General features: G+C 42.5%; 1 protein-coding gene across 1 annotated transcript; it reads left to right on the plus strand.

The window, feature by feature from the left end:
- The first annotated feature begins 6,778 nt into the window (after positions 1–6,778).
- Positions 6,779–14,788, plus strand: meox2a (mesenchyme homeobox 2a). Its single transcript, XM_070912500.1, has 3 exons — positions 6,779–7,334; positions 11,814–11,986; positions 14,570–14,788. Exons 1-3 carry the CDS (start codon positions 6,779–6,781, stop codon positions 14,786–14,788), a joined length of 948 nt encoding a protein of 315 aa, XP_070768601.1.
- The last annotated feature ends 1,725 nt before the right edge of the window (positions 14,789–16,513 follow it).

Genomic DNA, 16,513 nt, shown 5'->3' on the forward strand with positions numbered 1-16,513 from the left:
TGGACCGTGTTACTACATTTCTCAATTGCGTCGTGATGACAAACGTAAATGCTGGTTGGAATACGTGCAGAGGCAAGAAGCGCTTCATTTTCGAACCGCACCGGAGTCGCAGGGAGGCGGTTGGTGGCGGCCGGCGCATACAGAGTGGAGAATCTGACACCAGAGTCGATAGGGTTCACGTCCCATGTGTGGTTAAGTTTAGGTAACAAAAGCACTTTAAGGTTAAGAAAATATTGTGTTTTTCGGTTAAATAAACTTGTGTGTCTCAAGTCACTGCTTTTCTGTTCCAAACCAGACCACAACCTTTCTCTAACCTTAACCAAGTGCTGCCAATGCCTAAACATAACCATAAAAAAAAGTGGAATAATGATGTATCATTAGTAATATTTAGAAAACGTAATCCGAGCAACGTTACCCTTCCTTCAACGTTCACCGTTGCATAATTGTTGCACACAAACATAATTTCTAGAAGATCAAACGCCATCAGTGACCCACCGTGGTGTAACTGCGTGACCACGCTCAGCAGAAATCAAACCGATGGAGTCTGAATTAAGTGTTAATGAGATTCACCAGCCCAGACACGTTGACTTAACATTAGTCAAAAAGCAGGCCGGTCCCCCGTACAGTAACTCAACGGAATAAATGCTCTGGGAATCATCCAGAAACTCCCAGGAACCTTAAGAGAGAAGGAAGCCGTAAAATCATAAAAGGTTGACTTCACTCTTCTGAATGATTTGCCTTATTGGAACAGCATGTTGAAGCTGGACCATCAGAGGGACTCTGGAGTGATGCAATATGGCCACAGCTCCTCCACAGCCATTGGACGGAGCCTGCAGGGTTATGGGCTTTGGTGTCGTGCAGCAGGAAGTTCAGCGTGCAGGGTGGGTTTGGTTGGATGGTAGGTGGGCAGGCGATCCAATTGAACAAATAAAAATCCCTAATGGCTCCGTTCACAAGTTGAGAAGTCTGGCGCTGTTCCCCGCCTGGCACCCGTCCCCCTCTCGCTTGAAGGCGGCGAGGAGTGCGAAAGTGGGCGAAATGAAGGAGGGCGTTTACAAATTTAGTCTGGGGAGGAAACGGGCTCAGCGCTGTGGCTGGCTGGAGCCGGTGCCGCTTTTGGTTTTGGCGGTTGTACCGGGTCCAGATATAAATGGAGGTTTTTAGTGCGGCGACCCCGGGCTGTTTGAGGTGTGGTCTGACTCTGTGCGAGGCCCTGCACAGCATCACGCACGTCTACTCCGAGGCTCCAATGCCTTCAAGCTGGAGGCGGAGGGGAACCGTCACACCAGAAGGCTCCAACCGCCCCCCCCATTATAGATGATGATCTCACCCCCGGCTGTCCGCGGCCATTACTGACAGAGAAAGTGGCCACCTAAGAGCTGCACTGCTCACTCCGTGCGTGAAATGACTCCATCAGAGCCGGAAATCAGACTGTAAAGACACAGATTTTAACAAAGATGCCATCAGCGTCAGATAAGAGCTGTCGTAGCTCTAAAATCTCAACTTTTTAGAGGGAACTTCAGCTTGTTTTTGACTTGATGTTCATGTTAGTTTAGAATTCATTACATGAATATCATAATAAAAAAAGTGTCGTCTATTTTGCTTTATCCATAGCAAATTATTACAAAAACAAACTTTTACTGCAAGGTTTCACATGACAGCAGTAATATGCAGTTTCTTATTTTATAATATTTTTATTGCAACTTTTTCTATTTTATATCTGTATCTTTTTTTTTTTTTTTACAGTACCTGCTTTTATGTTATTATTATTATTATTATTATTTCTCTACTTTATTTTATGCACCAAAGTGCAATGGCAGCTTGACTCACTGAAGCAAGGTGTGATTAAAAAGGTTTAACAACGTTTAACTGTATTCAAACGTAAGCCACAATTTGAAGAAGACAAACTTGTCTCACAATTTTAACAACTTATTTTTCTCTCTTATGCAAACAGAAATTGCAGAAGAGTAAACACACAAATGGTTTTGTCCATCTCAGGCTTCCTGACGCGGGTTAAAAAATAACAGATGCATTCAAAGCTGTCAACATTTTCCTTTATGCTCTCATGCTGTCACTCCCCGAGAAGGCTGCTGTTCTCCTCATGTAATCGAGCTGTAAATGGAGACAACATTTACTGTCTCACGTCGTCGTATATCACTGACATCCCCTGGTCGTCCGCATGGACAATATTCCTGACAACTGCTGTAAATCTGCAGCTGAAGTCTGAAAGGAAACCAGCGGCGACGACAGTTTCCTCGCCGCCCGCAGATGTTCATCTCAACACTGCGACACTGTCACTGTCCCTGCTCTGTTGTTAGTCGCAGGATCAAAGTGAGGAAACATGTCATTTATCTCTGAAGCTCATCAGCTTGGTCAGATACTTCACTGTAGTCTCATCATGACGAATCACAATTTAAAATAAGTTTGTTTTAGTTAAGGAGTCAAATGGTAAAACTATTTTAGTAAAAAGCAGCTTACAGAGATCATTTCACCTACTTGCAGGCAATGATCTTTATATGGTATCCTGTAGAATTTCATTCTGACTTTCATGCCAGCAATCGTTTTCCTAAGAGCAGACTTCAGGTTTTTCAAAAGGTGGAAATATTATATCTGAGGAGAGTCACAAATGTCCATTAAAGTCAGAAATCTCTGCTCTCAAAGGCCAAAATCCTGCAGGTTTCCGTTTATTTACCAGATTAAATTTGTAATATTTTGGCTCGACTGCCGTTACAAAACACATCAATCTCTAATCTTAGTGTACTTGGCTGCATGCTTTATATATCAAGAGAGGCTCGCTGAGTGTTATACGCTCTGAAATGTTTCCATATTAGCTGGAGAGTAAAAGAAAAAGAGGAAAACGTCTAATAATGATTACGCACACGCTGGGCCTTTTTAAATGCTCATATTATAGTCGGAGCTGCATCAAAGCTTTCTGTAATAAAGCATATAACACATCAGGGGCTGTTAAATTTAGGAAAGTGAGTGCAGTGACATGAAAACAGCTAGAAGAATGACATTTTATCATCCAGTTTCATACAGTCAATCCAGGACTGAAAGCTTTATTTCATTTTATTAATTAATGTTTGTAGTTACTTATCAAATAAAATCTTGCCACTAGTTCATGTTTTAAAAGTCTATTTTGGGAATACTTTAATTCCCCTTGTTTGGCTTTTATGAACTGTATGTAAACATTTGATAATGTAGCTGTGATAGAAAAGGACATTTTAAGTGTTCATTAAGACATCATCTATATTATCACTACTGTGTTTTATTATATTATAGGTTAATACAGCAACTTCCACTCCACTTATAGCTGTTGACAAATGTGTTAATAAACACTCATAAACATGTTCTACTGTGTTTTAAACCATTTATTAAATGTTTATGCAAAATAAGGGAATTTAAAGTAAAGTTTTACTGTTTTCTGTCACGTTTTAGGAGCCTTTAAGGGCTCCTGCAACACATTAAAGCTAACGCCGCACTACTTTTCTGGTGTATCATCTTCTGATTCTCTGCAGAGTCTGTCGCAGTTTTATCTAAACCAAACCCAACACATGCAGTAAATGACCATGTGAGAAAAGGTCTAAAGTGGTAGTTGCATGTTTGTTTTGGTGACACTGAGCCGTGTGCGCTGTAATCCGTCCTGCCTGCGTGACTGACAGCCACAGGTTGAGCAGCAGGTCTCTACCTTCGCTTTCTGTCTGCCGTCCCGAAACAGCATCAAGACAACGCTGACCTCTCCTCTCCACTGACTGCTTTTTATGAGTTACGCCTACTCATCGTTGTGACCACTTCACCTCTTTTCATTCTCCTCTTCATCTGACATGTCATCACATAAAAAAGGTTTGACAAAGACGTGCTTTTTGGAGGCCAAAGGTCGTTTTAGAACGATATCATGGATGGTTTGCGCCAATATTCAGAAAATCTTCAAATGAGACCGTTTTCACGTCCAAATAAAAAGTTTCCAAATGGTTTTTATTCAATTGAGACTGAAAACTGCATTTACACCATCATGGGATACTAAAACTAATGGCATTTATTTTGGGGTTAGCAGCTCTTAAAGGAACCACTTGTATTCAGTGGTAGGGAAGACAAACACGAACACACTAAAATGAAATTAAATGAATAAAATGTGTAAAAGAAAATAATATTTATCTGACTGGGAAATACCAAATATTTTCACAATAAATGTCCAGTTTTGGCCTGATATATGAGTGTAACACACACACACTTATTGACACAGTGGGATATTTCTGCCTCATATAGCCCACGAGGGGCAACGACCAGGACTGACTGAAAACACCCACGCCACAGGCCGTCACTGCAGCGAGACCAGCGACAGGATTGGAAACACGTGTGAATTAATACCTGCTCAAGGCCCCGAGCAAATATATAGCCCCGGCTAACCTGCTAATAGCCTTAATTTGTAAGATAAACAGTAGAAGAGTTTGACACTCACTCACCTAAGGTGCCTTTTCCTCTGCTGCGCTGCCTCTGCTGCCTTCGGAGGCTTTGGAGGGACTGGGGGGGGGTAGCGGGGGGGGTGAGAGCGGCAAAGTTACAGCCTGCCTCCGCCATGCTATCTGTTAAAGTAATTTTCTCTCAAAGAGGAATTAATTTCCTTTCTCAGGCGGCCCACAGCGCCTGTGGCACAGCCTGTGTCGTCCGCCCGGATCCCCAGAGCGTGGAGTTCTTCTGACTGAGCCCCGAAAACTCTGAAACAGCTTTACGTTTCTGACTAGTTTTATACATTATTTTAATTTAATCTGAACTAAATACACTTTAAATTTGTGCCATAGACACAGTCACGTTGTTTCTTTGTACTTTAGAGATTCAAAGGAAGGAAATATGTGTGTGAGGCGATTATTTATCTTTAATTCTTAATAAGATATATTGAATATTTATTTACAATATCTTAATTATGTTATCGGTATGATTTATACACCTGATATATTTTAATTGCACAGACTGAAACCAGAGTTTTATAATTTTCTCATTAAATCAATACCACCAATATCACTTACAGACCAGTATTATTTTATCATTATTAATATTAAGTCCCATACTGTCTGTTCTTGTATCAGAAGTTATATAAATGAGTTTGAGAGCAAATAAATGTCGTTTTTAGTTTTATTTGAGATTTGGTGTAGCTCATTATAATAATAGTAAGAGAGAATAAAAGAAGCCGAAGCGAAGGCGTCTTTCACTCCTGGCTGTTTATTCCCACTTCACTTCTAGAAAATGACACTTTTATGGCCAAAATGATTCAGTGAGACACTGATGTGAAGCTGACAACGTGCGATATGAGTGTTTGATGTATATTGAGGTTGTAGGTGGTTGAAATATTTCATCTTATACAAACTCATAAACCACTTCCAGGTAATTCATTTCTTCACTCTCCACACTGCTTAAGCTACGGATATTATTTTCTGTCTGCATGTGCGTATTTTAAATAAAGATAAAAATGGTCACAGGTTCGGTTTCATCGTCGTACCATCATTAAGAACATTGTGTTGAATATTGCTGCAGTGATTAATGGTCATTTTAAAGCCAATAAATTTGGTATTTGGGACTCTGTTTTGAAATAAAAGTAAATACAAAAAAGTTATTTCAACTTCGTGTCCTCATATTGAAGGTCAGACTTGTATCAGTATGACTGTGTGTGTATTGATCTGATGATGTGACGTGTTTCATTTCAAAATGAGATAAACAAAAAAAAGTAATAAAAATAAAATGGTTGGTTGCACATAATTAAAATGTGGTTGTTTTTTTAATTGTAGTAGGTAACTCATGTGGGTGATAACATGGTGACCCTTATTTCAGACTTCTGCACTGCAATGAATATTTTCTAGTTTCTGATTATTATTTTGGAGTAAAACTTTTAAAAGTAGTGGAGAGTCAAAGGTACAGCGACAAACTGGAGCTCATAACATCACATGACGATACTCAAGCAGACAAAACGATGGGCAAAGGAAACCATTAGACCTCAGATGGAAGCAACAGGCATCTTCTTACTAAGACTAACAGTATTTTAAAGGGTCAAAACTGACAAAGACAGGGTGACACGCTCAGTTAACCCCTGACACCTCGCCCCCTTGTCCCTCCCACCTCCCCTAATAACCCCCGCTCCCAACCCCTCTCCCCCAGCCCCACCCATGAACCATTAAGGCTGTTTTCTAGCAGGAAAAAAACATGGCCACCGGAGGTCAGATCCAAGTCCAAAATAAATTGCACTCTTTCCTGAGGCTCAGCCATTTTAATAGTACAGATTTATTGTGCTGTGCTTTTTGGAGGGCGATCATATGTATGTGGTCAGTAGCGCGTATGCAGTCTGTGACCCAGCCTCCCTCTCACGTTACACCCTATTTATAACATCCCCTCCGCCGGCTCCCCTCGTTCTGCAGTTCCTAGGAACCTCCTTCTGCTCCCAGCCTCGAGCTACAGTCCCCTGTTCCTCCTGACATCTGAGAGGCTCTGCTGCAGCTTATCCTGGGCTAACTGTTTATCCTGTACAGCCTGGCAACTGGCCGCATGCTCCGGATTATCACAGGACACCCATTTCAAAACACACTTCACTTTCTACTCTCGACTATTCAAGAGTAGACTGTTTGAATTTTTTAACTGGAGGACAAAGTTTTGGGATAGTCGAGGGAAACAGAGAGGCATCTTGGATATGTGCTTGTGATCTTTTTGCTTTTGGTTGATTTAGTAACTTTACCCTTTTTTTTTTAACTTGCCCATCTCACCTTTCCTGGAGGGCCGTGTGTGTTTGCACGCGATGGATCACACGCTGTTCGGCTGCTTGCGGAGCCCCCACGCCCCGGCCCAGGCCCTGCATCCAGCCTTCACCCAGTCTCCCCTGACTCTGCACGGACGCTCTGACCACGTCTCCTACCCTGACCTGGCCTCTTCATCCTCCTCCTCCTCCACCTCTTCACCCTCGCCCTGTATCATCTCCAGCTACCCGATCGACGACGGCCTGTTTCCCGGGCAGCACCACCACCACCACCCCCACCGCGGCCACCTGCCCTCCCAGCAGCATCACCACCCGCCTCAGCACCATGCATCTTGGCATATCCCACAGATGCCATCACCTGGCAGCGGCACGCGCCACAACCTTTGCCACCCGCACTCCCACTCATCCCATGACAACGGGCCCACACCCCCAGACCTGGGCCACCCTGGAGCTCCCAGTATGTGCGCCAGCACCCCCAGTCTGGGCAGCAGCAGCACCCCGACAGGGGCCTCCTGTGTGCCTGCAGACTTTGGCAGACAGACTCTGTCACCTGCTGAGGCCGAGAAGAGGAACGGCAAGAGGAAAAGTGACAGTTCAGGTAAGAGGAGCTGAGATCAGAGCTGTTTACTTCAGGCTTTTAAGCCAGAAGTGAAAACAACTCTAATGGCAGAGATTTTATTCCTCAGATATCTTTTCTACAAATCTTATGAATAAATAAGTTTGTGCACAACTAAAGACTTCATGTAAAATTCTTTGGAGGCATTTCCAACATCTCTTTGTTCAGTCGCATTGTTAGTTAAACATCATCATCACATAAATATCAGCACTTTCAGAAATTCCAAGCAGAGCTCAAGAATAACACAAACATCTGTACTTGTCATTATAAATCTTTCAACAGCACATTTTTGCTGCTCCGATAGAAAAAAAACAAAAAAAAACCGTCTGAAAAGCAGTTCGTAGGTGTCGGCTGACGCGCAGGGAGGCTGAAGCGCGGAGCAGAGGCCACATCGTAACTGAGTGGGCGCATCTGACTACTGCCATGTTTTGTTTAAAAATCACATCTGGTTTGTTGCGACACTCTTCAGAGGGCAGAAAATGAGGCACACAGTAAAGAATTAATGTCATGGATTGTAAAAGACTACACCGGCGCCTCACGCCACACTAAACGCCCGACAGACGGAGGCTTTTTTTCTGTCTAAATCTTGTAGTTAAAATAAATCACAGTCAGGTTTAATGAAATAAAAAGAAATGTTTTTTTATCTATTGCAGATTCAAGTATGTGCTAATAGGATGCAATACTGATTTTTTTGGTTCAAGGATTATAAATCATTTTAAAACATATTATGCAGATAGATTTATCAAATTGATATATATTCATAAATATGGCCAACAGACATACTGTATGTGCAGTAAAGTGCACCAGCGCTGAGAGCTTCAAGGCCACTCTTTGTTTTTAGGAAGTTTGTGACTTTGTGAAGTTTGTGACTCGCCACATTAAGGCGGGTGCAGGTGTTTCTGACCTTGATCTCTGAAAGATCACGGGGTGTAAAATCACTAAGGTTTTTGAAGATAATCCGTGAATTATGACGCTGTATTTAAAAGCTTTACATTGTCCTGAAATAAGGACACAGCCTCTGAATAGCCTGAATATTAATAATAATAATAATAATAATAATAATATACACAAAGTCTAAACAACAGAGATTTATAGAAAAAAAAAGAACACTCTTTGCACATTTATGAATAGATCCCTCTTTTAGGACTGCACTCGAATAGGTAACACCTCCCTGATGACCTGCAGAACATGTCCAACCTGCAGTCACCACAATAATCAATCACGGCATGACAAACTGCCGGGGTCGGGTCGCCGGAGTTCTCGCAGGGAACGTGATATTAGTGAGACTTCTAAGTTTTCCAGGGAAAGTGTGCTCGTCGTTCTCTCCGTCCATTTGAGGATTGCGGGCCCTCAGCTGAAATCCTGCCCCCTTTTAAAGGCCTCTTTGTATGCACAACATATCACCTGCACTTGACCGCAGACTGATATTCCTGCATGTGATCAGTTTTCGCTCTGGACGCTGGCGACCACCTCGGTGAGCGTCTATTCCCTCCGACGGGTCGGCTGTTGCTGCACTTTACAGCCAGTTTACGAAGCTCAAGTGTGAATTAAAAAACACGACAGGGTTCTTGAATGACTGTAATTAATAGACAGTGTGACTTCACTGGACACATGTATTTGTGATCATTCAGATGATGAAACCAAATATTAGAAAGAGCAGGTCAAATTCACATCACTCACTGATTTAACGGGAAGTCCAGATGTCACAGTGCTGAAAAATGAGAGATTCATGCAACATAAAATATGCCAAAATTATGTAACACGCAGAGTTTTTGAGAGCCAAGACGGTTTAATTTTCAGTTTTACAGCTCTGCTTGAGCTAAATGTCCTGTTATCCACATGTGAAATGTTGCAATAGTATATTTAATCCACAAATTCAACGCACCACCTCCTATTTCCTTTCCTCCTTTGTCAAATCTTTGGGAAACCGAGCCTCAGCCCCTGAATCCCACTTCCCTTGTAACAATAGTCACTGCATACTCATTACATGTGCTGTGCATTCTCTCCACGCTAACACCAATCACGCTGATTGTGCCTAACTAGGTTGCTGACTCAATCAGCTGTCTAAATATTACACCGCTGCCAGTTGCATGAGATAGAGCCCTGATTAGGTTTCACCATCTGGAACCAGAAACCTGAGCAAAACCTGAATTTAGATACAGAAATAATAACAAAACCGGAGAGCTCATTTCCATAGGTTTGCCCCCTTTTGCTCAAATATGAAGCGTCTCAGCTTTCTGTGTTGAATACTCGGTTGTGATTGTTTCCTCAAGGAAGGCCCGAAGGGTGGGCTAATGAGATGAGCCAGCTCCTTGGTATTTTGGGTGTCTGGTTTCTGCGGAACCTGCTCATTTTTTGTGGTCAAGCTGGAGAGTTTTAGCCCTATAGAGTGTCAGTTGGTGCACTTTGCTGAGTGTCTGGGTTATATTTGCATAGACTAGTGCTGTCATGGGAGTGGTCGTTCTTTAAAAAGTTACTGGATTTTCTGTGTGGAACAATAAAAGGTGCTTGAAGTCTTATTTTGTTGAGGCAGTGCTGTAAAAAAGGAGGAGCGAGGTGCCGAAGGCCTCTCGCAGGCAGACACTTTTTTTCCTAGAAGAAGCTTTAGAAAAACATTGCGGATGTGTTGGTGCCTTTGACTTCCATTCTTGTGTGTGCCGCTGCAATAATATTTTACCAGGGGGAAAATAAAATAAAAAAAATCACAGCTTTCACACAGGGAAAAAATATTTTCCATCACAAGAAAGAAAATCAGCAGATCAACATGTTTGCTGTCTGTTCTTACTTTTGTAAAGAACAAGACATTATTTTTGAGAGGGTCCCTCCTGCGCTGAGCTCAGTTCATTTGGGAACCCTAAACGGCGTGCCCTGTCTGGGTGCGTGTATTTTTCTCATATTATTCCTGCTTTTTTGTGGAGAGATGAAAGTTACAGCGGGGACCTAATTGCTGTGGTGAAGTGGCTGTGTCATAAAAGCCTGCCGCTCATTTTAATTCCAGGCCTGCTGGTCTGAACCAGCTGGCTGTGTTATTCTTTTATTTCTCTTTACACAATGTCTGCGTTTGCCAGAGAGAGAAAGCGGATAAATACGTCTGAATGCTCACACACTGTTTGGAGCGCTCGGTTTGAAATTACAGGGAGGGAACGGCAAGGTCAAGGGGGAGCCGGACACAGGCTGCGGGTCAAGCAATGATCTGTTTCATTTCATAAAATTCATGTGGGAATTCTTGCAGTTTATATATCTGTTTGTCCTTGGCTCTAAAACTGTGCAAGTGCCATTCAAATATAACTTTTGTAGAGCAGTTTCAGTTTACCCCTCATCTTCTCTTTAGCCTCTCAAGGGAGTTACTTTGTTCTGAAAAAACATACACTTAATTAGAAGGAAGATCCTCTTTCTGACGGAAAAAACAGAGCCGACAGGGGTCCCTCCGGGTGGAAATCTTAGGTGAAGAGATAGTTGCTGCTTTGACGTGTCTTCAGGCTTCGCACTATTTGCGAGTCTGGCTCTGGGCTGCAGGACTATTTACAGTTTGGCTTGACGCAGACCTGCTGGATTAACGCACACGACAGAACAGGACCGCGGATGAATTAGCATGCAATCACTGCTGCCTTCAAGTGCAATGTGCAACTGAAGCGTGTCCAACAGAGAAACCACGAAGGCTGCTCACAATAGGAAAGTTTGGGAGGGCAAATTAACCGTACGTGTTTTCTTCAGAAAGTTTGTGGAAATACCAAAACAAAAAGTATTTTTTGCGGGTGGTGAGCTGAAGTGGAGATGACAAGTGCTGGGGATTTTTGTTTCTAATATTTTTCACATGTATAGCCCACATTTTTGTGGACGATGCCTTTTTTTTAAATTTTCATTAAAGGGTAATATATCATGGCATTTCCCCCTATGACAGAAGTAAATTCCCAATTTTTAGAAATCTTGTGATTGCAGCAAACGTATTGTTTTACTGGCGGTCTGATATCTGCAAAGAAAATGTGAATAAAAACGTACAAAACTGAAAAAGGAAAGAAAAAAAAATGTTGCAAATAGAGGTACTTTCAAACGAGGAAATGTGTGTGAGCACTTAAGTAAAAAAGAAACTAGTATATATATATATATATATATATATATATATATATATTGCAGAGCTGTTTCGTTCCATATTCAAGGTTGAAGCCGCAGATTCCTTTAAGACAAATTAAACCCATGTTGGCAGTATAAGAGCCAGCCTATTGTAACAGCACAGCTGCCACATGTGTAGCCGCCCGTGAGTCCTTCCAGCCACTTAAAGTGTTCATAAACAATGACTGAACAATAAAGTGTGATTGACAGCTCCCATTGTTTCTCTTACTTTGCCTCTTTTCTTCCCCTGCCGACTTGCACCTGCCACATAACATTCGCTTTATTTTTTATTTTTGTTGCATATAAATCTGCCCAGAGTGGAACAGAAACCTGTGTGGTGTTTGGTTTCAGAGTCCCAGGACGGGAATTACAAGTCAGACGTGAGCAGCAAACCCAGGAAGGAGAGGACGGCGTTCACCAAGGAGCAGATCCGAGAGCTGGAGGCCGAGTTCGCCCACCACAACTATCTAACCAGACTAAGGCGCTACGAGATTGCCGTCAACCTCGACCTCACTGAAAGACAAGTACGTTCCCACCCACCGCAGCTTGTTTCCCCCTGGGTTCAGACATTATTGAACCCCCCATTAGCACATTAATGCCATGTTGTGAAAACAGAGGCGGCCTCGGGACGACAAGGAAGCTTTTCAGCTCGCTACTGTGTTTTTGTAACTTCGGTGTGAGGGCTATTGTGCTCCAGATGTGACTGTGTGACGGGACTATCATATTCCAGATGTTCCTGTCTATTCTTTCAAGGAGGCCACAGTCAAGGCAGGGAGACGGGTTGGAGGAAGTGCTGTCTAGCAAGTCACTTCCTCTCGTCCACTACCCCTGCAAGCACAAATTGGTCTCTGAGCGTGGGCCGGTTGCTGTAAAACGCAGACACATGAAATAAATAAGAGGAGACAAATGGTTGGAGGAAGGAAACGGCGTGCAGCCTGTTGTTCTCTGACACCCGTTTGGAAGCTGTAAGTCACACTTAGGTGACACCTTGCCAGTGACATTTTGCAGTGTGATTGAATGTAAAGAACAGACTGGAGTGAGAAACGAGTTTCAGATGATGCGTCAGATGCAAATCACGAGTCAAGATCCCTTTTCTAACATTAGCAATGGCTCCATCCCATTTAGTGCCTGGCCCTGCTTTTTATTGTGCATGCTGGTTCAATAGCCCATCTTACTGGGACAGCTAAATGGAGCCAACATTAATGTTATTAGTTACACCTGTTTTTAAAAGGTCTACGGGCCTTGAATGTCTCAGAAGACAGCAGTAGTATCTCAGAAAGTGATTTCTTCAGTAAATGCATCACACAAACATCTGATAGCAACCTGTCATTAATTGCTCTCTGACTATAGCTTCAGTAGAGAACCGCAGTAATGCTGTCAGGGTTAGTGGTTCAATTACCGCATATGGAGCATGCACCCACAGTGCTGTCTAAGGGGCTTCAGATAAAAGTGTCCATCTAAGGAAATCTGCCTCTCCCAGTAAATAAAAATGTCTGCAGGTGTGTTTTAAGGGCCTCTCAAAGTAATGCGAGTAATAAACCTGCACAGTTGCATTCAGGTTCTGGAAACGGTGACATGAAAAGTGATGAATGCATCATAAATTGTGCAAGTAACCCTCTGCTTTTGCTTCATATTACAAAGGTGTAAAAAACTTTGAAGGACTGCTTCTAAATACCTCCACGTCAGGAAAAACTCCATTTAACTCCGCTGGGCCACCAAGCAAAGGGTTTGCCATGATAATTCCACTTAAGCCTTCTCCCAGACTGTTGCAATTAATCTTTTTGTGGCTCAAAGCAGCATAAAATGTGCATGTAATTTCTTCAGCACATGCAGCATGAGTCGTGTGTGACCTCAGTTTTGTCAGGGAAAATATACAGCAGGAGATAGTGAGGTAAATATTGGCAATAGTTGGCCACGGCACTTGATTTATGCTGAATGAGCTGTTTGGGGAAATTTGATGGATGTTTTATGTCGTTGTAGACCGTGAAAACTGGAATATTTTCAAAGATGGCAGTGGTGGAGCTACACGGCTGAACTTATTGCATGTTTGGAGTTCACACCAGAATGGAAAAGGGAAAAAATGTAATTTGGGGATGAACCATCCCCAGTAAGCATACATTTTTAGATGTGGAAACATCTGCATCAAAACTAGGCTGAATTTGGCAGAAAAGAAAAGGTTTTTTAGGCCTTTCAGTTACATATAACTATTGTTTTAACGCCATTTAAATGACTATATAAGCAGGTAGTAAGGACACACTGAATTATAGTCACTTAAATGCTGTTGGTATGAGTAGCATAGACGTCACCTTTCAACCAAATCTAGCCCAGTTTTGACCTAGCAAACCAATTCCCACCAATTCAGTGCTTGTTGTGTTCTTTTAAGCATAGTTGTCATCATCAATAGCGCATTTCTTTTTATGTTTCATGCTCTAAAAGCGAAGCTCCATCGATGCTTAAACGGGCCATTTTTAACCAGTGGATTGGCACTTCTTCTAACCTATAAAAGGTTAAAATGGACGTTGAGGTCACATGTTTGGGTTGACATTAGAGCCTGGCATATATAAGTGATCCATTGCTGGACTCCCCCCCCCCCCGCCCCGCTCTCAGAAAAGGCCCTGAGGCTTGTAAAGAATCCGAGGTGATACTCAGCACGGCGTACGCCCCTGACGTTTAAGACAAACGTTTGTGCTGTCAACTAACTTCCTGGCCATGTGACTGCTCGGTCTCCTCGGAATGACACACCCCAAAAATAAACCCACCCCGCCCTGCATGACAGGAGTGAGCCCCCCCCCCCCCCACCCCCCCTTCCTTCAGGCGTATATGTGTCGACACTCAGAGGGCCTCTGCTGCTACTTGACGTGTAAACCGTTTTAAGCAACAGCTTAATCATCAATCTGAGAGACGTAAATATGGCTGAGACTGTTGAGTCAGGGAAAAACAGGTAGAAGCCAAGTGGCAGATGGAAGAGTACACATAATTGCTGCTGTAGAAATGGCTGCCAAACTCTTAGAGAAAGTTGTTGTGAGGAGCTTCCTAATTGCTTCTTGATTATTTTTCTCTCCTTAAGAGCAATGAATTTGACGTTTTCTGTCTACTTCACCCCGTAGGTGAAGGTGTGGTTCCAGAACAGGAGGATGAAGTGGAAGAGAGTGAAAGGCGGCCAGCAGGGGGCAGCAGCTCGGGAGAAAGAACTGGTGAATGTGAAAAAGGGGACGTTGCTGCCGTCAGAGTTCTCTGGCATCGCAGCGCTCCACCACTCGACGGACTCCTTAGCCAATGAGGACAGTCACGACAGCGACCAGAGCTCCGAGCACGCTCACTTATGATGCACACACACCCGACCCCGCCCCCCCTCAGAGTATAGGCCCTGCCTCTGCCAGGACCGTCCTTAGAAGGACTGCTGTTTGCTGATTCGCCATCGTCATACAACGATGCTAAATAAGTGTACAAATGTACAGAGGAATGACGTGTGTTAGATAATGCAGTCATCATGCAGGCAAAATGTAAATTTCAAGAACTGAGCACATAAAGGAGTTTGTTGACATATTTCAGAGCGCCATTGGTTAAGAATTTCCTTGATAACTGCCACAAAAAGGAATAATATAAATATTGAAATGTGATCTTTTGGCTACACAAATTCACTGAATAACATTTTGGACATCATATTTAGTCAAACTGTTGTAAACATTCCATGTTGTGTGCCTTGAGAGAAGCAGGCTTTGATTTGCACTGTTGTGAACATGCAGTCTCCACAGTTTCTACTGTATAAACTGTAAATTACGATGTAATTGAGTTAATGATCAAATCGAGCGCCAGGAAATCAAATTTGCCTAGCTAATATAAAAGATCTGTAAATAATTCTCAGTATTGTCTTACCTTAACAACAATTTTATACCCACACTATCCAGCTCATGCAATAATAAACACTGACAGTTCTTTAGTCAACACTTTTCTGCCTGGAGATGACATTTTGTAAACAAATCTGACACCTGAAATAAGTATTTTATTAAATCTTTTCAGGGACAGTTGTGTTGAATAAAATTTAACCAGTGGTAAATGGAATTCCATACGATTGAATAACTTTCTTTTTCCATCTATGCAGCCATCCGTCCACATGAATCCCAGCTGATGTACGTGTGTTTCTTGAAATGAAGCTCAAAATGAATTAAACATTGCAGAGAGTGTAGAAAGCTGGCGAAGGGGGTGCATGCTAAATTCACCTTTGCCTCGGGGCAGGACCAGGACTCCTGCCAAGACTCGGAGAGAGAACCCGCAAAGGATCGGATTCTGTTACAAAATCTAGTTGAAAATAATTTCACGACTTGATCTCATCTTTCACCACATTGTGATTGTGCATTCTAATTTGTTGAGGAGGACGAACCTCACAGGGCATGTGAGGTTTTTAATTTTTCTTTTCTTTTCCCCCAAAGCAAACCACAGGATGGATGTGATTCCATTTTCTTTTTTGCATTGCAAAGTATTCACAAATATGGAGGAGACTCACCTCTTTCAGACTATAGACTATACTATAAAATTACTCTTCCACAAGTATAAGTCACAGCACACTCACCTCCAAATATGGCCTTCCCACTTCACCTGCAGCGACCGACTGCTGTGTAACTCCCGATTCTTGGCTGTAACATAAAAATGAACACAGTTGGCCAAAAACCTTCAATATGTGCATTTAATTTCTGCTTTAACATGCCTCTTTATGCTATTTGCCTACAGGCCGGTGTCAGAGGGCCTGATGTATTATGTATGATCTCTCTGATCATAAGTCAAGCAAGCACAATTTTAGAAATCCATGAAATTTAGGTTCAAGGTTCTGCTTTATTATCATTACACAATACAGAATTGCAGATGTAGCCCGGTGACATAATATTCTAACCCCTGACCTAACGTACCTTTAAACAGTCCTTGACTCCTAGATACTACTGCTCCTACAATGTAGACCTCATATCTACATTGTATTCGCTTAGGCTAATCTACAATGGCTGACCCCACTGGCATTAAAGTCGAGGTTAAATGAGAAATGCCTTTTTAACCCTTGG

The sequence above is a fragment of the Enoplosus armatus genome, chromosome 9 (assembly GCF_043641665.1).
Source record: "Enoplosus armatus isolate fEnoArm2 chromosome 9, fEnoArm2.hap1, whole genome shotgun sequence".
Classification (NCBI taxonomy): domain Eukaryota; kingdom Metazoa; phylum Chordata; class Actinopteri; order Centrarchiformes; family Enoplosidae; genus Enoplosus; species Enoplosus armatus.